This window comes from Aedes albopictus, chromosome 3, assembly GCF_035046485.1.
Source record: "Aedes albopictus strain Foshan chromosome 3, AalbF5, whole genome shotgun sequence".
Classification (NCBI taxonomy): domain Eukaryota; kingdom Metazoa; phylum Arthropoda; class Insecta; order Diptera; family Culicidae; genus Aedes; species Aedes albopictus.
The window spans coordinates 326,476,538-326,500,956 of NC_085138.1; the positions used below are offsets into that span (position 1 = coordinate 326,476,538).

The 24,419-nt window shown below is 38.5% G+C and overlaps 1 protein-coding gene across 1 annotated transcript in view; it reads left to right on the forward strand.

The window, feature by feature from the left end:
* The window catches only part of LOC115263539 (uncharacterized), a 29,647-nt gene extending 8,235 nt beyond the window's left edge, over window positions 1-21,412 (forward strand). Inside the window, exon 5 of the mRNA XM_062858035.1 lies at window positions 20,993-21,412. Within this exon, the coding sequence (XP_062714019.1) occupies window positions 20,993-21,366 (374 nt within the window). The 3' untranslated portion in view covers window positions 21,367-21,412. The remainder of the gene's footprint in view (window positions 1-20,992) is intronic.
* The last annotated feature ends 3,007 nt before the right edge of the window (window positions 21,413-24,419 follow it).

A 24,419-nucleotide genomic window follows, 5' to 3' on the forward strand; every position in this document is an offset into this window, starting at 1 on the left:
TTACACATTAGATTCTAATGTTTTGGAATTGCTTTCAATTGTGATTACGGAACACACTGTTTTGCCCTATCCAAAGGTTTGACAATTGTTTTCTATTGTGAAACAGAAAATTCTAATGTTTTGGAATAGTTTTATTTTACAAGCGATTATGAACATTTTGGCATGATTTGATCTATTTCTGCTTTTTACTTTTGTAACTGATTGCTTGGGAAAATTCTGAAAAACAGTGAATCTGAACTATCTTTATGCATTTGGACTAGAAGCTTGTATATTTTATGCTACATTCAGGGCTACATTTTAAGAACACAGATCGAACAATTATCTAATATTTGGATCAATCATGTCGTAAATCGAGTAATGTTTAATTGCATTAATGATTGAAGCTTGGGCTCCCATGCCCCACTGGCCAGATAACTGGGTTTAGCAGACTAAGCATTATATGTGGCAACACTATAAGCGGCATGATGGAACTGTGCCTAAGCGCGCTAAGTGTTATTAGACCACTAATGTAGTTGCATTTAGTGGGTCATGAGGTACAAAAGTAACATTACAGCGTGCTTAACCATTATTGTAGCACTAAAAAAACTCGATATACTACAACTTGAACCTATACTTGAACATCGTTCGAAGCCGTAAAATGCAAAATATTGCATAGATTAAGTTCGTTGAATGTTAACTATACACAAGCTTCTATATAGTTTGAATAGTTCTTCAAATATTCGAATCACTCATGTCTGAAGTAACGTCTAATTGCATTAATGGTCGAAGCTTAGGCTCCCATGCCCCACCAACCAGATAACTGGGTTTAGCAAACTAAACACTATATGTGGCAACACTATAAGCGGCATGATGGAACCGTGCCTAAGCGCGCTAAGTGTTATTAGTCCACTAATGTAGTTGCATTTCGTGGGTGATGAGGTACAAAAGTAACATTACAGCGTGCCTAACCATTATTTTTATAGCAATTAAAAACATCAGTTGAACTAAGTTCTCGAACACAGTACATACGCCTGTTTAATTCATCGAAAGATTTAAACAAGAATGTTATGTGTTCCAGGCTTAAAGAGTGAAACTATATTAGAAGACCTTTTAAACTATATTCTGTTATTCTGTTCTGTTATAATCAACGCACCCCCGGGCCGTGGCCAATCTGCGTTGAATCGCTGGGCGATACGTCTACCAGTAGACTTGTATCTGCCCTATGCTAAACCGATTAGCATAGCAAGTCCTTTCCACTGATGAGTAGGCTCGAATGTCCCGCCCCTCCCTATAACCCTTAGGGGGAAATAAGGAGTTTTCAGTTTCAAGTTTTGCATAGATCATGACACCAACTCTTTCTACCATAATGCTTTGAAAATTCTGAAATATCAGAAAACTAATATGATGGAAATAATTGAGATACGAGTTTTTATACAAAATTTAAAGATCAGTTATTTAAAGGTGAATTGAAGAAATGTAAAGTACGGCAGGAAAATATTCCGCGCCGACACGAAAGTCATGAACAAGCAAACACATGAATATTATATTTGCATAGTAGTAGAAAGAGTTGCGTGCCTGTTTATAAAAGTTTGTACTTAACTTGATTGCTCCGGATAATTCCCGTTTGTATTGGGGAACTTCGATAGGTTGTCTTCAAAACAAAGGCGTTTTCTGGAATAAAGACAAAAATAAAGGAAATGCTGGACCGCACAGCTCCGCGGCCCACATATATTAGTATAGTGTTTTCAACAATGCAATTTGCAGAATGCAATGCTTAATCGGTATAAATAATAATTACTAGGTTCTACTTTATATGCTACAAGATAGATGCATTTTTTTCCTTTCCACCGTTTTTTAGAAATTAAAGTGTACGAACTTAATCAACTGTTGTTAAGTCATGCGGCAGTGCCTAAATTCATGCTGGAGGCATGGCAACATCAAGCGTGTGAATAGACAACAGTGTGATTATTTGGAGACGGATAGGGTCACGTTGAATAGGATGAAGCCAGAGGAGAAAAGGAAATATTTGAGACGAATGAATTGAGGGGCCCAGAATCAAAGGGGTGTAAAGTGACCATTTTGTCGATTTTGAGCTGAACATATCAAAAAATTCTTCAGGTTTCAACCTGTCAGGAACTTTTTTAAGACTATTTTTACGTATATTAGAAGACCTTTTAAACTATAGCGTCCAAATACAAAACATTACTATTCCTATGAAAAGTTTTAAATAAGCTTAATACAATTCAGTTACATGAATTCAGTTACAAAGCAAAAAAATATGTTCATCTGAATATTGTTCGCCGCGCATATTATGATTCTCCATGAAAAAAGATTGTATTTTTGCAAAGAAACGTCTTTTCTACGCTCGTGAGCGGCTATTGGAACACGAGGGGCTACTAACACTAACACTAACACACTCATAATCTATCTCTTTGCATCTCTATAAAAAAAATGGAATAGTGTTTCTATATGACAATTTGGCTCGAGAACAGGTCAAAGAATCTACATAATTCTTTGACTGCTGCATATTCTTAAGCCCGGGTTTGTGTTCAAAAGGAATCGCTCAAGAAAATCCCTGACCGATTCCTGGCCTTGTTCCTGGCAGAAAATTTCTACAGTGTCTGTCATTTGAAATGTCATTTCTTAACAACTGCGTACTGCGATCGAAGGAAAACGACTTCTTGACCGATTCAGATCATCCTCAAGGCCAGCATACATTCGTGCATGAGTCCATTGTAAACATAGTAAAGGGCTATTTACAGTTCAGAAGGAAGTTTTCAACCTATTTTTATGCATTGGAAATTCTATGCCTGTATCGCTCAATAAGACGTTTTTCTTCGATCGCAGTACGCGGTACGAAGAAATAACATTTCAAATGGCAGTGTACTGTACAAAAGTTTCTGCCAGGAATAGGTCGAGAAATTCCTCGAGCGATTCCTTTTTATCACGAAACTGGGCCCATACGCATACAGAAGGAGAATAACATTTAAGGAAGAAACTTACCGGGTCATCATGTTTACCTTATTTTCTATGTTCGCACTGCAAACTAGGATATTGCAACAAAATGCCCTTCAAACTATTCGAATGTTCACTCGTTTACAGCACTGATAAGTTAAAAGTCGCAGATGGCCTAGTGCTAGTACTGTTTGTCCTTCAGCTTGTATAGATTGCACTCCTTGATTATGGTACCGTGGGGTGCCCTAATTTCGCGCGGGTCCAAATTTCGCTCACTGATAATATTTAGAGATCATAATCATCAGTGGGGTGACATGGCTGTCAAACTCGGTACATCGCCGGTCCACCCAACATCATTTTTGGTACGGCGCGTTTTGGTACCCAATTTCTGGTCGGTTTACCCTAACTTGCTCCTGATTTTCCGGTGTGTGGCTCGTGTGTTGCTAGTGCTTATTCCAGAAATTAAACATTTCAAACGAAATCGTTGTTTTTGATGATTGTTTCTCTTTCCTTATCACTTTGCACGACATTATATGTAGCAGCGAAGCAGTGTCGATGTTTTCAGCGCGTTTTTTCATGAATCAAGCAATTAAAACAAAAACATTGGACGCCATGTTGAATTGAATGCTGGGTAGATGATTCTGGCTCTTCGTCATCCCCCTGATAATCATACTAATTGTGCAAATCAGGCCAAACATTTCAATAGGTCCTATCTGCATTTGAGAGACTCTCTTTGTTCGTTTTCTCTTTCAATTATTGCAATGTAATGGTACACTTTTCAATTATTTCTGCAGTACAAATCAAAAGATGATTGTTTTAACCATCGTTCAATGCAAGGAGACAATCATAATACAAATAAACAGCTGAGATATTAACGAAAGAGAGGGAAACCAAAGAGAGCCTCTCTTCTGCAGATAGGACCTTTAGACATGTTTTGCCTGAAATGTCCAAATTACACTTTTGCTACGCTATCTAAAGTGAAATTAGGACAATTCAACAATTACTACTATGATTATTATCTCTAAAAATTATCAGTGGGCGAAATTTGGACCCGCGCGAAATTAGGGCACCCCACGGTACCATCTTTCTTGAGCAACTTGTGTCACACGGCCGAGTGAAAAACGTTCCTATGCTTTTCTTTGCTCCTGGTTTTTTGTTTGTTCTTGTCCGGTTCCGATCGCTTTAAGTTGTCATCCAAACCATTCTTTTTGCGATCGCCCTTCTTGGCTCCATCCTTCCGGTCCTCGTTCGGCTTGTAGGTGGGGGAATGTTGGGCTTCCTTCACTTCTTCCTCGTTGGCGTACTCCCACCGACGAAGTTCTCCACCCATCATCGCGTACCTTCCTGGCAGCGGTTTTCTCTAGATTGGCATGAACACAGCGGTATTTTCCTGCCGGAATTCGTTCTTGGTCGACGCTGCCAGCGTTTTTTTTAACCTGAAAAAAAAAGACGGTGAGAAGTTCAGAAGAAAATTGAACTTCTTTCATACCATTCCGAAAAAAAAACCATCTCACCTTCAAGATTTCGTTTCCGTGAAGCGTGGAACTGCGCTTTTCTGTAGAAAATAGGAATCTCACCAGGAATAATCACCGGTGGAACCCGGTTTATCCTGGTTTACCAACTTGCGATGTGCGGCTGCGATGGTGACTGTTTTGTTTACGCGAGCAAAACTCGCCTAACTTTTAATGAGGGCCTACGTGCAAAATGTACTCGATTTTTTTTTTACTCAAATTCATACACACTAAGATCAGCTCGGTATTTTCCCCATCTTTTTACTGAGTTCTCAACAGCAGATTTAACTCGGTACGCTCGGTTATTTATTTTGCGGATATTCTGTAAATGAGTTACCGAGCTCAGCTCACAAACTGTCAAAAGTTACTGAAGCACGGTAAATATCGTTACTGGTGAACGGTAAATACGATTACCGAGTGTACCGAAATAAATCTGCTGTTGAAAACTCAGTAAAAAGATGGAAAAAATACTGAACTCAGTGAAAAAATTACTGAGCTGGAACATCTGAATCTTAGTGTGTAAGATTTATAAATTATTATTGCGCATTCAATATTATTTATTGCTGCTCGTGCACAAGACTGAAACTAGGCGGTAAAATGTCAATGTTAGGGTTCATTCAAATATTACGTAACGCAAAATTTGGCAATTTTATACCCCCTCCCTCCCCCACGTAACAAATCTTGTATGAGAGATTTCGATATTTTGTATGAAGCGTAACACAGCGCTAGACCCCCTCCCTCCCCCCTTAGCGTTACGTAATATTTGAATGAACCCTTAAGGTAAAATTCCAAAAACAGAAAAAAATATGTTGTCTTGGAATAACAATGAAATCTAATGTTAATCTATTGCACGCCTATTGTAACAATGAAATCAATTGTTAATCTATTTTTTTGCCTATAGAAAATACTGTAACATTTAGATCTAATGTTTATTTATTGTTATCGTTACAACGAATCGAAATACAGTTTACAATACATAAACAATAGAATTCATGGTTAACATAAGAATCTTTTGTTATTCTACTGTTTTTCCCATAGATTCAATGGTTCATTTTTATACGGGAACTACTTAAAAAAACGCCAATTTAAATACGTATACCTACTTACAGGGGATACTCAAAATAACTGGGACAGGTAAAATTTTCATTTTTCAAAAAATGTTAAACTTGCTGTAACTTTTCGAAAAGGACATCAAATATTCTCAAATTTTTACTGTAAGTTCACCAAACTAGTTGTGTATCAGTGGTCAAAATTCGGAAAAGATCAGGCTATAAAACACGAAGTCATAAAGGTTCTAGAAAAAGGTATAATTATTCGCTAGCCAACTTTGAGCTGTTATATCTCCGGATTCAATAAACCGAATGCAATGAAATTTTGATCATTGATGACTTATATAATGAGCTGTTTGGCACAAATTTCCCGAATGGAGGAGAACGTGCCTCTAGAGCCGACCTACTGATATATAATGAGCGTCTAAAAACTTTTGACTAAACTTTAAATTCTTTACACGAAAGAAAATTATAACGACTAGATTATTTTTCAAATATAACATCAATTTATCCAAAACCTCATCATCGTTTAAAATTCGAGATAGTAGTTATAGTTCATTTAAATTCCCTCCAATTGACTTGAATATTTTTATATTTCAAAAGAGGGCAACCAAATAGCCGGCATTAAATTGAAAAAGTAATGGGGTGCATATGAAAAATAGATAAATTTACTAAAAAACATAGAAGAAATGAAATCGCTATAACTTTTTTTTCTTATAAATAATTTTTAATAAAGTCAACTGTTTTTCAAAGCTCATTATATTAGTCATAAATGATCAGAATTTTGTTGCATTCGGTTCATTGAATCCGGAGATATAATAGCTCAAAGTTGGCTATCGGATAATTATACCTTTTTCTAAAATCATCATAACTTTTCAAAAAGTTACAGCGAATTGAACATTTTTTGAAAAGTGAAAATTTTACCTGTCCCAGTTATTTTGAGTATCCCCTGTAACTACTGTAGTACAAGAAAATATAACAAAAAACAAAAATAAAGAAAGAGAAGGATAGCAACTAAAAAAAAACATTAATTCGAAGACGTGATTCTACCTTGAATGCAATCAATAGACCTACGTCGAGTAAAGCAACCAAGCCAAAAAAAAAACGCAAAGCAAGTCAAATAAAAAAAATGCCCATAATAACTGCAGTAATATCGGGGGAAACAGCAAGAAAAAGAAAAAAAACAAAGAAAGGATAGCAACTAAAAACACCAATTCAAATATGTGCACATACTTAAACACTGATATCATATGAAAAATGGGAAAAAAATCAAAGAAAGAGAAGGGTAGCGACTCAAAATAATAATAATAATATTTTTTTATCAATTTGATTTTTTCAAATCAATATTAGCTTTTAATTTTTTTTAGTAACTCACCTCAATTGTTGAAGATTCAACGATATTGTTATAGTTGAAGTTTAAATTTGTTTTGATTTTTCCTCTATTTTTTTCTCTATAGATTAACGGCTACGCAGTCTTAGGCATAAAAAAACGAGTTTTATTATTCACCCGATGTTTTGACACGGGGAAAAAACCGTTAAACTGTTTAAGTGATTCCGAAGTCATGTACCAAAAACGACACAAAACGAGACAGTTTTAGTTAGACAAAACATTTGACCAAAAACGTTAATGTTTATTTTCCCCCTTTAGAAGACACTATCCCCGTGTCGAAACGTCGGGTGAATAATAAAACTCGTTTTTTTAAGTCTATCACAGTCGATCTCCAACAGCTCTATTTTTTAATGTATCTGAATAATCATCAACAAGCTGCACAAGAGATGATTTCTATTTTTTAGTTTTTTTTTTTGTGTTCAAGATGTTGTTAGAGATTAGATACTCAAGATATCTTTCCAAGTATTTCTTTTCAAACTCCATTAATATTTTAACTTCGAAGTCACAAAAGATTCAACTTAGATTTCACTATCAATGTGCTCAAAATCTTAAATACTTAAAACACAGAGAACGGACATCCAAGTCCAATCTGAATTTTGTGTAAGGAATATTTCATCGGCAACACAAGTGGCAATAGCGTGGCGCTGCAGTCGGTTGATTTCCCATACTAATTCAATTCATTACTTGAAATGTTTCAATTCACCACTGACTGTGGTAATACCTTACTCAAGTGAAGATTCATATTTTTACACAACTTTCTGAATGAAATTTGTTCTCGTCTGGATGTCTGTGGTTTGGTTTATAATTAGAACTATTATTTTTGTATCTCTTGTTATTTTTTTTTGGAAAATTAGTAAAAAAAAGTCCAGTTTTTTGGCTTGTAGAATCACCAGCGTAATGTATGTCATATTCTTTTTTCTGATCTACGATTGCGTAGAATATTTTTGCGAAAAATCATTTTTTTATGTTAAAAAGCGGAATTTCTGAAAATTACAATTGATTGCGGAAATCCGGCAAATTTGGTGAGGTGAATTTTGTCATATCTTTAGAATATTTTTTTGAAGAATACTAGGGCAAACAAGTGATTTATATATGCTGAATTCTATCTTTTTTCCAATGGAATCCTCCTGTTTCTTTTGTCCTTGGAAATCATTTGAGAAATATCTATTTATAGTTTTGTGAATTTGTTATTTCAATAGAAATCTCCGGGAAAGTTTATGTGCTTACTTTTGAAAAAATGCCCTTATGAGATTCCAAAGAAATTACACATTTTGCAGATTTGAATTATTTATAAATGTATAATTTTTGGAAAAACTGTGCAGTTGAAATGAGATTAAACCTTTGTTGTGTGTGTGTGTGTGTGTACAATCCATCTCCCACTGACCGGCAGTGCTTTTATGGAAGAAATTTGTTTACATTTGTTTTTTTTTTTAATTTTCTGTAATAAACATGTGTAAACAACTTTAATCCGGGAAATGGAAGGTGATAGCTCTACTGCAAATCCAACAACCCATTTCGAGAATGCCTGTTCCTACACGTGCATTCTGAGGTCATTTTCATGTACAATAAGCCCCGCATGATATCATCCACATATCAAATAGATATCTGAGATGAGATCACACTTCCTGAATCAAAAATCAGTTTCTGATTCTGGCGCGTATTTAGTTGGTTTAAAAGGTTACTGCATATGAAACGATCTTACCAGTTCTCGTGATTTCCTTTTTTGTCAGTTTCGATTTAATTATTTTTCCAGAAAAGCAACTGTGCACACCTGACACAGGGGTAGAGGACCATCCAGTAATACACAGATATGTGTGAATTGTACACAAGCCTGTGTTGCTTTGTTTTAGAGTGTAGACGATACCTTTTTTCTACCATCCACCCTCAGCTGAAAATGAATATTACCCCTCGTGACCCATTCACTAATACAGAAATTAAGATAAGCCCCTTCTTAAACCACTACTTCAACACAATTTTATAATGCTTCTCTTGTTTTTTTTTCTTCAAACCCACTTCGTTAGAACCCACTCTCACAATGCTCGACACTCACTTTCATTGACAAATTGCTCGAATTGTGGAAATAAAACTTCTAATTCGACCACCTCTTTTTTTTCTCATCCGCACCCGGTCATTCTGTTTGCTCCCTAATTCACACTGCCGTCGCACAATTAGAAAAAGGTCCCCTCTCTCCCTACATTTTCAAACATTATCCTTCCCAACACCACACCAACCGACTGCTCTCAAACTTCCAAGAGAGAAGCTCTTCACAACGTTCTTCGTACTTTTAAATGAGATTAAACCTTTGTTTACCTTAAAATCTGGAATAAATCATGTCATTTTTCTTTACAAAACTTAAGCAAAGGTTTCAAAAATGTGTGGTCTATTCCACAAGAAATCATCTCATTTGTTGACCACACAGTACACTAAAAACTTATCAACGAATTTGAACAGAATGTTGTAATGGAATTCCATCAGAAATTCCCTAGTTTTTCGTAAGTAGCTCTTCCTGAATTTTAAAGATTCTCATAGAAACTTCTTGTTACCTGCAAAAACTATCATAGACGTCATTCAGGTAGTCAATATAAGAAACTTGAACTGTTTATCTTACTCATGCCTATTCTTAGTTGGACACGAGCGTCAACTTATGTGGTAAAGTAAAGACAATAAAATTTTTTTTTTTTTTTTTTATCTAGTTCATTTATTTGGGGCTCAATCGCGTATAACGCTTTACGGAGCCGAAGATCTTTCTTTGTACTTAATAGTATACACTATACATAGTAATAACTTTTTAATGATATCTGTTAGTAATGGGTGGAAGCCAGGGTACTCGTGGCAGCTCGAGGTTAGAAGGTCACATTTTGAGGGATGGACAGGGTAAGGATTGGGCCAAAGGTTTCACTGCTGCTCATCCGGGGGTAAATCGCATCTTGCTAGCGAATTCGGTGCCTTGTGGTGTTGGTACCAACTTGTTGTGGAACTTGGGTCTTCCGGATGGCCAGGAGTAGCTTGGTAACACAAAGAGGACAAAACAGAGAAAAAAAAAACTGGAGAAGAAAACACAAGCGAATTAAACTTTTATACCAGCAGAGCGAAGAAAGTCGAAAATACATCCCATATATGTGACATCGCGGGTCCCCAACACATCTCTCACAAGAACAAAGGGTTGTCTACCTCGGGCCTCAAGGGTATCCAAAAGTAGTGCTCTGGAGGCGTCATTATCCGGGCATTGCCAAACTACGTGGTCGATGTCATCATAACCGGAACCGCACTTAGTACAAACATTGCTCAACGCGAGGTTAATCCTGTGTAAATGCGCGTCTAGCGAGTAATGGTTGGACATAAGTCTTGACATCACGCGAATGAAATTGCGACTTACATCCAAACCATACCACCACACTCGCAAAGAAACATTAGGAATAATGGAATGTAACCACCGTCCCAGCTGGCCATCTCGCCAATCATTTTGCCAACTTTGAAGAGAACTCTGGCGAACAAAATGGAAAAATTCATCATGTGAAATTCTTCTATCATAGATCTCACCTTCCTGTGCGCCCACCTTTGCGAGAGAGTCCGCCTTCTCATTGCCATAAATTGAGCAATGTGAGGGGACCCATACAAAGGTAATCTTGTAGGATCTTTCGACCAGTGCACCCATCTGCTCCCTTATTTTTGTAAGAAAGTAAGATGGATGTTTTACAGGTTTCATCGACCGGAGTGCCTCAATCGAACTAAGGCTATCCGAGAAGATGAAGAAATGGTCTACGGGCATGTTGGAAATCATCCCCAAAGCGAAATTGATTGCTGCCAGCTCAGCAACATAAACCGAACAAGGTTCCTGAAGTTTGCGGAAGGCGGTGAAATATTCATTGAAGACACCGAAACCAGTGGATCCATTTATGCGAGACCCATCAGTGAAGAATCTCTTACAGGAATTGACATTTTGGTACTTTTCGTTAAAAATGCGAGGAATAGATAGACATCGAAGTTGATCTGGTATTCCATGAATAGCTTGTTTCATGGACAGATCGTATTTAACAGAGGAACTGTCATTAGTGAAGTGTACACGGGGAGGATTATAACTTGGTAGGCTTATGTCAGATGACATGTAGAGCAGATAGATTCTCATGAATTTTGATTGAGTGTTCAGACTGAGCATTTCTTCGAAGTTTTCAATGACAAGTGTGTTGCTCACTCCACACTTGATAAGTAACCTTAGCGAGAGCTCCCAGAATCGGTTCTGGAGAGGTTTCACCCCTGCCAGGACCTCTAGGCTCGCATTATGCGTTGAGTGCATACAACCGAGAGCAATACGCAAACAACGGTATTGAATTCGTTCCAACTTTATTAGGTGGCAGTTTGCTGCTGAGTGGAAGCAGAAAGAGCCATACTCGAGAACAGAGAGAATAGTCGTTTTGTAAAGTTTTATGAGGTCTTCCGGGTGAGCACCCCACCATGTTCCGGTAATTGTGCGCAGAAAATTGATCCTTTGTTGACATTTTTGCACCAAATACTTGATTTGGGTACCCCAAGTGCCTTTTGAATCAAACCAGACCCCAAGGTATTTCGAAGTCAAAGACTGGTCGATTTCTATTCCCAAAAGATTGAGATTCAGTTGGGCTGGGTTCCGCTTTCTAGAAAACACAACCAATTGAGTTTTTTGCGGAGCAAACTCGATCCCCAAATCTCTTGCCCAGATTGACAGATTATTTAGAGAATTTTGCAATGGTCTTTGCAACATTTCTGCATGTGGGCCTTTTAGAGAAACCACAGCATCATCTGCAAGTTGTCTTAGCGTGCATTGTCCTTCCAAGCAACTATCAATGTCTTTCACGTAAAAATTATAAAGCAAGGGACTTAAACATGATCCTTGGGGTAGGCCCATGTAACTAATTCTGGAAGTTGTCAGTTGTCCGAGATTGAAGCTCATATGTTTTTCTGACAACAAATTATACAAGAAATTATTTAAAATTCCTGGAAGTCCACTATTGTGCAGTTTTTCTGACAATATTCTTATGGAAACTGAATCAAAGGCGCCCTTAATATCCAAGAAAACTGAAGCCAGTTGCTCCTTTTCCGCAAAGGCCAGTTGAATATCTGTTGAAAGCAACGCTAGACAATCGTTTGTTCCTTTGCCCTTGCGAAACCCGAACTGTGTATTTGAAAGCAAATCATTCGATTCAACCCAATGGTCGAGTCGTGATAGGATCATTTTTTCTAACAATTTCCTTAAACATGATAACATAGCAATTGGGCGGTATGAATTATGATCAGACGCTGGTTTACCAGGCTTTTGAATAGCTATTACTTTGACCTGTCTCCATTCTGGCGGAACAATGTTATTCTCCATCAATGAGTTGAACAGGTCCAGTAATCGTCTTTTCGCGATATCTGGGAGATTTTTGAGAAGATTGAACTTGATCATATCGCGTCCCGGAGCGGAATTGTTTGATGAAAGAAGAGCCATAGAAAATTCCAGCATAGTGAATGGTCTGTCCAGAGAACCGTCTCCTGAGGATGTTTCCCAAGAAATCGGTTGTGCTGGGACTGAGTCTGGGCAGACCTTTTTCGCGAAGCTAAATATCCAACGGTTGGAGTATTCGTCACTCTCATTAGAAGAAGAGCGGTTTCGCATGTTGCGAGCCACTCTCCAAAGCGTTGTCATTGAAGTTTCTCTAGAGAGGCCCTCAATGAAGTGTCGCCAATAACTACGCTTCTTCGCTTTCAGCAGGTTCTTCAGCTGTCTTTCGAGCTTAGCATACTCTTGAAAAAGATCTGAAGTACCATGCCTACGAAAAGCTTTGAAAGCATCAGATTTTTTAAGATACAACTGGGTGCAATCATCATCCCAGCCTAGTGTGGCGGGTCTTCTTTTGAAAGTTGCACTTGGAACTCGTCGTTTTTGTGATTCTAATGCACTCTTGTATATCAGTTCTGATAGGAATCGATATTCATCCAAAGGTGGGAGGGGGTTGAATGATTCGATGCCAAAAGATACCGCTTCTGCATATTTTTGCCAATCGATATTCCTTGTGAGGTCAAAAGGAACCTGAATTGGTTGGTCTGACCTTTCACTATTATGCTTTATGGTGGTTATAATAGGCAAGTGATCACTACCATGAGGATCCTCGATTACCTTCCACAAGCAATCGAATGATAGTGAACTTGACCCCAGTGATAGGTCGAGACGACTTTCTTTGCCGTCAGATGCAATACGTGTCACTTCACCTGTATTTAAAATGTTCAAATTGAAATCGTCGCACAAATCATAGAAAATGGCCGCTCTATTATCGTCACATGGTTCGCCCCACCCTGTACCATGTGCGTTCATATCACCCAGAATTAAAACTGGATGTGATAGTGCAGCAACCGCATTCCAAAGATGACGGCGGTTAATTGAAATTCTTGGAGGAATGTAAACGGAAGCTACGCAAAGTTCTTTACCCTTTACGTTTATTTGGCAAGTGACGATTTCTACGCCAGGATGAGTCGCGATTGGAATTCTATAAAATGAGTAAGTCTTTTTGATCCCCAAAAGAACCCCTCCATAATGGTCATCTCGATCCTGGCGTATAATGTTAAAATCGTGGAAGTTGAGTTCATCTTCAGAAGAAAGCCATGTTTCACAAAGGGCAAATATATCACAGTCAGAGTTGTGAATCAAAAACTTAAACAGGTCTAATTTAGGTTTTAGACTATGACAGTTCCACTGTAGCACAGTGATCATATCTTGTACCTCACTTGATGAATTATCCATCGAAAGATATGATCGCAGCAAGGAGGGGCCATGATTGTGTCAGATTCCGAAGATATTCTTCTACTGTAGGTATAAACATATCAATAATGCCTCTAAATGTTTCTGGAAGGCTGAGGGCATTATATAAGCGATCCACGAGAACCCTAAAAGTAAACAGTCCTCGCTTGGGTCTAGGAGGCTTGCTTGAAGTGCGAGGAACTTTGGTAGCTTTTTTCTTGCTACCTTGTCGAATATTTGTCTTTGAAGTGTATTTAACAGGCGGAGACGGGGATGACAGATTCTTGCTACAACATGGATCTGAAGCTAAAGGAACCTGATTATTCGGAGTTTTTAAATTTACCCCGCCTCCTTTGACATTAGGCAAACTTTTGAGGGAAGACTTCAAAAAGACCTTTCGGCGCAATCCCGGGGAAGATGATGACTTCCTTTTTCCAGGTGCGTGTACCTCCGATAGAGATCCACCCTCATCAGTTTCGCCATCGTCCTGATCATCGGAAGACAACTCCTGATAGGGATTTTCAACTGGGACAGCTGATTCAGACACGGAATCTGGTGTTTTAAAAGATTTCACCATCTCCGCATATGTCTGTTTGGAGCGCCTTATGATAGAGCGACTCTCATTTCGAATGCGTCTTTTGTAAGCCGGGCAAACTTGCAAGTCATGTGGATCTCCACCACAGTAGCTACATTTTTCCGCTTCCTGTGTGCAAGAGTCCTCCAAATGAGCTTGGTTGCATTTGCCACAACGGGGCTTGTTGTCGCAAAAGCTATCACTGTGACCAAACTGCTTGCATTTGGTACAATTAAAAACCTTCGGCCTAAAAAGATGCACTGGGTAAAAACCACCATCGATTACAACAAATTCCGGGAGGACGGAACCTGGAAAAGTCACTCGAAAAAACGCTGAAGGCGAGTACACCTTTTTATTTCCTTCCATGGAAGCCTTAGATAAGCGTTTACAGTCTAGGATAGCCACATCAGGAATTGACCTATTTTTGAATCGACCAAAGCCGGTCTTGATGTCCTCACATGTCAGCATTTCGTCGAGGATCTTCCCCTCCACCTCCACTTCTCGTGCTGGCACATAGACCACGTATTCAACAGTAAACGCTTCGTGTTGAGCAATTTCATTTGCTGCTTTGTAGCTAGGTGCGGTAACACGCAGCTTGGATGCTTTCACTTGGTGAACAACGGTCCCAGGATACTTACGCGTCAGCTCTCGAGAAATCGAAAGCATATTCAATGGTTTGCATTTGCGCCGGAAATAGACAACCCAAGGCCCAGGCGAAGATGGCTGATAAAACCGCGTACGAGCAATGATATCATTGGGAGGCGTTTCGCCTCCATTGGATTCATCCATGCACAGGAGAAGAATTAATACAAAATTGGTTTATATTTTAACACACTCTGTGTGGAACGTTAGCTAATAAGAAGAAAAAAAAAACCGGCAAAAAAAAAAAAAATCACAAGAAAAAATATATATATAAAGAGAAAAAAATTTTACAATTGCTCACTCTGGCCTCAGCCCACTGTTGAGCCTCAGCCCACTGTAGAGCCTCAGCCTACTGTTATTGCAAAGTGGACAAACAACTAACACGTGATGACGTGATGAGCGGAGGAATGGGACAACACAAAACGAGATCGAATATCGATTATACTTATCGAGTGTATAGATAGCTGTTTGTTGGTGATGCCTCGGATGCACAGACAAAACGCTGCTGCTGCTTTTGTATCACCCGTCACACTCGTCACCGCCGCCGCCGCGCGCCGCCGTTGATGTCGGGCCCGCTATTGATGGCGTGGGTAATTAAATTTCTGTTGCACAGTGCACTATTCCAATGCCTGCTTCCTTCCCGCGATCGCGGATCGCCCAAGACAATCGTCTTCGTCCTCGGTAGGATAAATAACTCGCGATATAAAAAACCACTAGGTGGGCAAAAAAACTCCACCGGCTACAAAGCGATTGACTGCGATTCAGACACGGTACACACGACCGGCTGCTTCAAACGATCGGTAAGGAATGGGGACAATAAAATATAATAATAAAAACCATATTAATCCACCTAGTGGTGATAGTGCCTTTCTCGTCGAATATATACTCAAGATTTTTACGTCGAACGTAAGCCAAAGTGTTTCTGAATTCTGAGAATACTCTAGAGAACGAAACAAACTTCACTTTCTTCTTTTGTCACAGTGCTCGTTGACTCGTCAATTGGGAGGTAATAAATAATAAATGTGTTTGATGACAAAATACCCAAACAATTAAGTAACATTGCTGAACTCATCGGATTATTCAAGGAATTTTCCGGGAAACTCTTATTTCTTAAAAATTTAATGATTTATTTATTTGTGCTCTTCCTCAAAATGTTGACCAAAATTTTTCTAGGGAAAGAGGGGGGTTGACATAGGAGAAAATCGAAATTTGTGTCAGGCTAACCAGTTGCATCAAAAAGTGCGCAGTATTTTAAACGCAAACGGAGATTGATGCGATCAAATTAAAATTTTCCCATTCAACGTTGATCCATCCTACTGTATGATTAAGCCTCAGGAATCTAAAATAGTGTGTTTTGACAGGATCCCTATAGTTTTGTCAAGATTTTGTTCTTTTACGCATAGATTTTGTTCACCTTCGGAATTTCAACAATGCATCCAATCCTGATTCTGTAACGCTGCCGGTAATCTGGTCAGAGACTATTTTTTTGCTGACCGTTTATCTGGTTATCGAACATTTTTGATGATTTGATGTTTCGCATACATGGGTTTGGTTTACTTTTTTAGTTGGCCACTTCCAGTGGGTCACCTATCGGTGCCAAATAACTAAAACAGCGTGTTTAGCGTGACGCGTTTCGACCTACTATTCTGCGGTCAACATCAAACGCTTTCAGGTGGATTCAGCCCTTCAACTTCGTCAGTTTTATATATACGTGGTTCACTATGGTGTGAAACTATTTTCCTGTTTTTTTTTTGTTCTTTCGTCAGGCTAAGACCATGGGTTGGTCCATCTTGCCTTATTTTCCTGTTTACCGTTCATCAGGTTATCGAAAAAGCCGCTGTTTGTTGTGTCACATGCTAGGGTTTGGTTCAGCTTTTTAATTGGCCACTTCCGGCAGGACACCAGGAACTGGTTCCGGAACACTACCGGTTCAGATATGGTCTGATACTATTTTCCTGCCGACTATTCTACTGATTATCGAGAAAGCTGCTCTTTGATGTGTCGCATGCATGAGTTTGGTTCAATGTTTTAATTGGCCACTTCCGGCAGGACACCAGGAACCGGTTCTGGAACACTTCCGGTTTATATATGGTCTGATACTATTTTCCTGCTTACCATTCAACTGGATATCGAAAAAGCCGCTATTTGATGTGTTGCATGTATGAGTTTAGTTCACTTTTATATTTGACCACTTCCGGTGGGACACCAGGAACCGGTTCTGGAACAATACCGATACAGAAATGGTATGAAACTATTTTGGTGCTTACCGTCCATCAGGTTATCGAAAATGCCGCGGTTTGATGGGTCGCATGCATGGATTTGTAACGATTTCATATCTGGCCACATCCTGGGGTACCGGCCCGGAACACCTAAATGGCCATAACTCCGGAACGGCTGGACCGATCCGAACCATTTTCAATAGGAAACAATGGGACCAGATTCCTCGTCGAATCAATCGTCGGTCATAACAATCGGTTGAGGTTTACTGCCCAAAAGTGAGTTTATTTTTGTACACACACATACACACATACGCACACAGACATCACCTCCATTCATCGAGCTGAGTTGATTGGTATATGTGACTTGAACCTCCGGGCCTTCTATCAAAAAGTCATTTTTGGAGTGAACATATAGCCTTTCCAGTACACTTGGTGTACGAGAAAGGCAAAAATAGGTGTTCGAAAATGTTTGAATTAAAAATTGAATTGTTTGTAATGATTTTTTTGTTTAGTTTAAGTGTAGTTTAAAGATTTGTACATAGTATTTAATATGCTTGCTTACTAGAATTCATTCACTATTCAAGTGGCTAGCCACAGTTAGGTTGAGTAACTTCTACAGCTGCATTGTTATATAAAGACTGGACTCGAAAAAATAATACACTCAAAATAATGCATAACTTTTGATTGCATTTACAAAAATAGCTGATTTTTTAACCAGGAATAGCATGTTATGTGTAGTTAATGCCCCAAAAAATTCATCAAAATCGGTTTAGTATTGGCGCAAATAAAGCCTGTATCCGCAATAATCGGGACACAGAAGTATGGCAGTAACTCTGTACTGAATCAATAAAAATTGATCAAAAATTAACTGAGAACTCTTTGATGTATGTTTATTATTTGTGCAAAATTTCATTAAAATCGATGCATTACTTTTAACTGTGGATGAGAATCAAACAGACGTGGTTTTTAAGATTTTGTACAATCATCACCAATTTTCATTCGCATACTAGATGGTTCTTTTCCGCTACAATTCAAAGTTCAGTGAGGATTATTATGAAATTTCGTGAGCAGTTATGATACTAATAGAGACACTTTCTTGCAAAATTTCATCAACTTTTATCGATTGGATTGAAAGACACTGGTGTTGATAGGGGATAGTGTTAGTGAAAATGTTTCATGTTTTTCATGAGCGATGTTTGTCCATTCATAACTTTTGAATGTCTCTGCCAATTTTAATGAAACTTTCACAGAAGGTAGTTGATTATGTGTATATTATTTCTGCAAAATTTGGTGATTATTGGTGTAGTACTTTCAACAATACAATCGAAACAATAAGGGGTGCTCACTAATTGTTGTCTGAGGGGCTAAAATCACGGTTAGCCCCATTATATGTTTCGGTTATAAAATTGTTGATAGTGCATCGATTTTTTTGAAATTTTGCCTATGCAAGGGATGTACATTTAGAAGTTTGTGTTCAAAATTTTTGCCATTTCTTTTGTCAAATTCAAAAGTTCAGCGCTGACAAGCTAAACCAGGGACTGTACAAAATTCAATTGCTCGCGTTCTACTGTTTCATTGCTACAACAAAAGGTAGTTCACCGATTCAGTTGAAATTTTGCAGGTGAAATAAACACGTCTTGAGATATTATCAGGCAAAATTTGAGCAATTTTAATGTATATATTGCAGAGTCGCAGCCATATTTCTGTGTCCCGATTATTGCGGATACAGGCTTTATTGTGGATACAATAAAATGTGAATTTGGAAATTTTGGGCTTAAATTTTAAAAATTGTTTAGGCTGTAACTTGGTTGTTAGCTCATCAAAACGTCTGAAAATTTGACTGTAAGCTCTTCAAGTAAGTCGTAATAAGTGGTGGAAATTCCATTATAATCGGTTCAGTACTTTTTTTAACAATTCAAACAAAAAAACGGGGTTTTCAAATTTTGGGCACTTTTTAACATTTTAAAATGTGCATTATTTTGACTGTAGTATTGGCAACACTGCCCCGATTTTTTTGAAACTTTCACAATGTAAAATCGTTGTGTTAATCTGTTCTCAGTGAAAATTTCAGCCATTTCGATTGAACATTTTAAAAATTAGAGCAGTTTGAATGTCACTATACCAACAACCACATCTGCTTATTGTAGCATAGTGCTACATATATGGCTATAACTTTTTAGACGTCAAATCAAATTGAATGAAATTTTGACACAATACATCTACATACTTTTTGTACAGAAAAATTTTCATTGAAATCGGTTCAGTATTTTTGACTCTACAGTTTTAGGTAAAAAATGTAATATTTTTTAAAGTGTTTGTTTGGCCCAAGATTCTCAAATGGTAAGTCTCTTGTTTCGACGATATCTCCGCCAACACTTGATCGATTTTGATGAAATTTTTATGGTATTAGCTACACATAATTTTCTTTTCCTGGTCAAAAAATCAGCTATTTTTGTGCACACAATCAAAAGTTATACATTATTCTTTGTGTCTCATTTTTTTCGAGTCCAGTCTTAACAGCACACCATCGCCAGTTTTCTGCTTTTTTTGTTTGTAGTAGCGCGCTAAAGAAGATTCCTATAACAAGGAACACCATTTCACCCACGAATTTTGTCAATAGTGTCACAAAATCTTTTCGACTAATTCACTGCTTCACAATTTTTTTTTGCAAATCTTCATCACTGTTTAAACAATTTCACGGAAAACTAGACCACGGGCCCGTCTTGGTAAAAACTTATCATTGAAAAGTGCTTCTAGTTAGCAGCAGGGATGCCATATATACAGATTTATCTGTATTATACAGATTTTTCAGCAACCGTACAGATTTAATTTTATATGAAATACAGATTTTTGAGCTAAAGGGGCTATTTTATTTTTGCATGGGATATAGATTTTTGAGAAGAGTGATACAGATTTTTCAAAAAATCATCTGGCATCCGTGGTTAGCAGGCACTAACCTGTATTAAGGCAAAACTGAAAGCATTTCCTCACTTTTTGGTTTTTGATTTTTTATTAAATAACGAAGCAATATCTTAAAAATTGGTTTTCGTATACAGTTAGAGGAAGGATCAATGTAACTTCTGAATTTTTTCAGGTGGAAAATGTTTTTCAGTGCCAAGGAAACCATTTTGGAAGTAAATTTCACTCAAATATGGTTTTGAAAAATTTGTAAAAGTTTTACACCTGAAACAATTCCAGGAGATAGATCCTTCCTCTAAGGGGCCGTTCATAAACCACGTAGACTTTATTGGGGGGAGGGGGGGGGGGGGGTCTGATCAAAGTCTACGCTCCATACAAATTTCAAAATTTTTGTATGGACAAAAGTCTACGAGGGGGGAGGGGGGTCTGAGATTGCCAAAATTTGGTCTACGTGGTTTATGAACAGCCCCTAACTGTGTATGAAAACCGATTTGGAATATATTGCTTCGTTATTTAATAAAAAATCAAAAACAAAAAAATGAGGAAATGCGTCCAGTTTCGCCTAAACCCAATGCAACACGTTGGGAGCATCTCGTTGGCGTAGTGCACGGATTGGGTGAAAAATGACCCTAACGTACAAGGAATGTTAAAGTACGATACAAACTTGTTGCAATATTTGCTCATCATGCAATTCAAATATACATCAAATGCAGTTGTCTTATCTAGTGTGTGCCTGCATCCCACACATATAACGTGATCCACATCCGATGCCAAAATCAATTAAATCGGTTTGGTTTCAGATTCCAAGAAAATCAAACAACATTGTAGGGGATCAGCATTATTCAATGTGCTGTCCATCGGTCTTCTTGTGGATTGAAAGCAGGATTGGAAGATTACTATCACAAACCAGATTAATAGATGCATTGCTGCTGTGCAATAACATGCTAAGCATTTGTCTTATCTCATGTCACTGAACGTCTCCTCCCCGCTCTTTCACACACAGGTAAGCCCCAGGATCTGGATGCCATCCATCAAGACGTTCGAGAAGTGAAAGCCTCCCTGAAGAAGCTTCTGGATCACATCTTCTCACGTAAAGCTGACTGTGATACGCCACATTCGAGAGCTCCGAACGGAGTGCACCCAGGAGCAGCTGTCACCCCCACCGGACATGTCACTGCCTACCTGCCACTGGTTTTGGCAGACTTCCCAGCCGGAGCTTCAGCAGTAGCAGCACCAGCAGTCCATTCGTCCCCCGTTGCTACGGTTCCACTGACAGGAGCTCATCCTAGCGGAACCGTTAAGCTGGCACTGCCGGCACTTCCCGCCTACCAGCCGCCACAGTGTCCGGTGTGTCGAAGTGATAGCTTCAAGAAGTGAATGCTCAGTTGTATTTAATATGTGTAATAAATTAATTTTAAATAAATAGTATGCAGAGGGGTTTGAAATGCATCTAATATGATGACTCACATGCTTAGGCAAGGCCCGATTTTGGTATTGTCAGAGTAGGGAAGTGGAACCATCTTGGCAGGGCTTATACTAGACAGCAGTTGAGTCATGTTGGACATTCCATTAATGAGTGTGTACCGATCATACTGCTAAAAGGTGCGAACAAGTCATTACATAGTTTTGCAACAACCGAGAGATATCATCCACCATTATTTTCCCAAGCCCTTTCCGGTGTGGGTTTTTTTTTGTGACACGAATCATGAATGAACAGCCTTCTGGTGAAACTATCATCTGCCGCTACAGTGTGTTGATGAGTTTATTAGTAGGGTGGAATGGCAATTAGTCAATGAGCTAACCTAGAATGTAATGAGTGAATCATACATAACAAAGCCTTACATTATGACAAAAGATCGCTTTTTTGTGAATCATCGGAAACCTTGAGTTTAATAATGGCTTGGAGGTGTGTATTTTCGTTATCTTGCACTGATAACTATCGGACACTGCTATAAGCTCATTTGAATTAATGGTCGTCAGTTTGAAGCAAATCAAACAATGCTTCGAGTTAAGATAGGAATAATCGTTTCACCAGTATCATCGCTACTTTCGATGATTGTTCAAAAGTGAATGAAATGTGTAGAGTTCTGAGAAGACTTCAGTATGAGTTCCCATTTATGAGCATTTGAAAGCATCGCAAATGCATCAATGATACCTTTCAAAACACAAAATTGTTTGATAACGAATTAGATATACTTAGAAGCTCCTTTCAGATAGAAAGCTTCCAAGATAAACAATCGGCACGTGTATGCAATTTCCTTTCCGTATCGCTTTTCATCTCACCACACCACACAAAATAGATGGATGTATGCACATAATACAAATGTGTCATTTTGTGGCCGGTGTCTCTCTCGTCGTAGACAAGATGTCCTTCTTCTTCTCCTTGTGATCTGTGTCCGTAGAAATAATGTTGCCCACAATGCCAAGAAGCACGTGCGCCCTAGTGATGGTAGTAGTTGAATAGTTCTCTGCATGCCAACCGAGCTAGCTGCTAATGCAAACACAGTGATCCCACAAAAACGAATCACTTGAATATTTACCACTAAGGAAATTAATCACCATTGAATAAGAATTTGTCTAGCGAACCCGATTAATGCAAATGTCTTTATCGCTGAGACTCTCGAATATGGGACTACCTACTTTCTTTGAAAGGTAAATAGAGCCACGTCTATACTGAAAATCACGTTGATACTGTCGGTAGAATAAAATGGTGATTCATAATCGTGGTCATTGTACCTGATTTATAAATTATGGGATCGCTGTTCTCCAGAGGGCAGTCAACGAGATAATTCCTGACTCCCTCTTTCTTTGTACAAAGCATCGTGCAACCCACACTGCCCATTAAATGCCCATTTTCCTTACTTCACGTAATAAAGCTTTTACGGCACCACCATAAGTTGAACCAAGACGATACGATGGTCGATGGGATGTTTTTCTCAAGGATGGCTGGAAACGTGTTGTGTACCTACCTTTTATGTATGCCATAAGGATGTCTATTACCATGTCACCATGTCACGTTTGCTTGACCGTTTGATGACCTTACATTAAGCTGTTCCGGTGTGCTGAGCTCATGTCAATCTCAACCCATTTGTCAAGCTCTATTCATAATTTCAGATATCAACACCTGAGCACCCATTGTAAACAGTGAAGAGAATTGTCAGACAAAAGAGGCACAAAACAAGCAACAAAGAAGACGCGGCGATTATTCTTTATCCCAACCGGTAACAGATAATGACATGATCTCGAAAATTTTTGTTGCAGACAAAACGGAACCTGAATTTGTTGCGTATTTTTCAACTCGTGAATAATCAATTATTACCAACCCAAAATCAAAACATTTTGATGATACATCTTCAGCAGCGTTGGAGTGTTTACCGACTCGAAGTTACCGCTCGAAAATCACAATCCAAGGCTTAAAAATCTCTAAACTCGTGGTGCACGATCTTTGTCCTATTCTGCTCAAGTTGGGACAAACCTATGTCGCATTGGGTACAATGTCGCAACAAATTCAGGTTGCGACATTGTCGTTGTTGTTGCGCGATGGTTGAATTTTGATTCACTGATTGTAAACTACAACACATGGACAGATAACTATTCACAGTGAATCTAAGGCTTGTTGAATTTCCTATTTCAATTCGAATAAAATTTCATGCCAAAAAGAGGTGATTTTGTGCATAAAGTCAGGGCTTGCTCCTTGGCGTTTGAGATAGGGCCATGGCGGTTTCCGGGAAGTTCCCAGATCGAACAAAAAACAGGGAGTTCTGAGGAGTTCCAGGGCGTTTTAGAGGGTTATTTCAGGAGATTTAAGGAGCATTTTGAAGGGCATTCCGTCAGAATTTGCTGACATTTTAAGCCTTAACCTCCCTTAACTCGCGCGGTCGGTCACCACCGTCAGCACCACGCTAATGCTGAGTACAAAAAGCGAGATTTTTTAAACGTGCTGTATAAAATACAACAGCGCAATCACTCGGATGTGGACAACTTTTTTGCATACTTTTACTCATTTCTTTTGGCCTAGCGGTTGGATATTCAAAATCAGTTTTATCTTGGGGAATAGTTGTCCTATCATATTCATTGTAAGAATCGACTAGCTCAGGGTGAATCTATGACAAAAGGTCGAAAGACATAAAGTCGAATGGGGCAAAAAGTTAAATAGACTAAAGTCAAATTGGAAGACATGAAAAAGTGATCAGAATTCGACGGCGAATCAGAACGGTGATTGAAATTGCGGTAAAAAATAGAACCAGTGCTATCAAAATTATTCAACAATTTCAGTTAGGAAAGTATTTACTAGAACTTGCATTACCTATACTGCCGTTATACGCCCGATTGTCCCATGTTATATGGGAATCCCATATAACATGGAACAACTATGCGTAGAACGGCAGTATACCTATGCAGCAATTTATTACCGTATTGCAATAGATGCT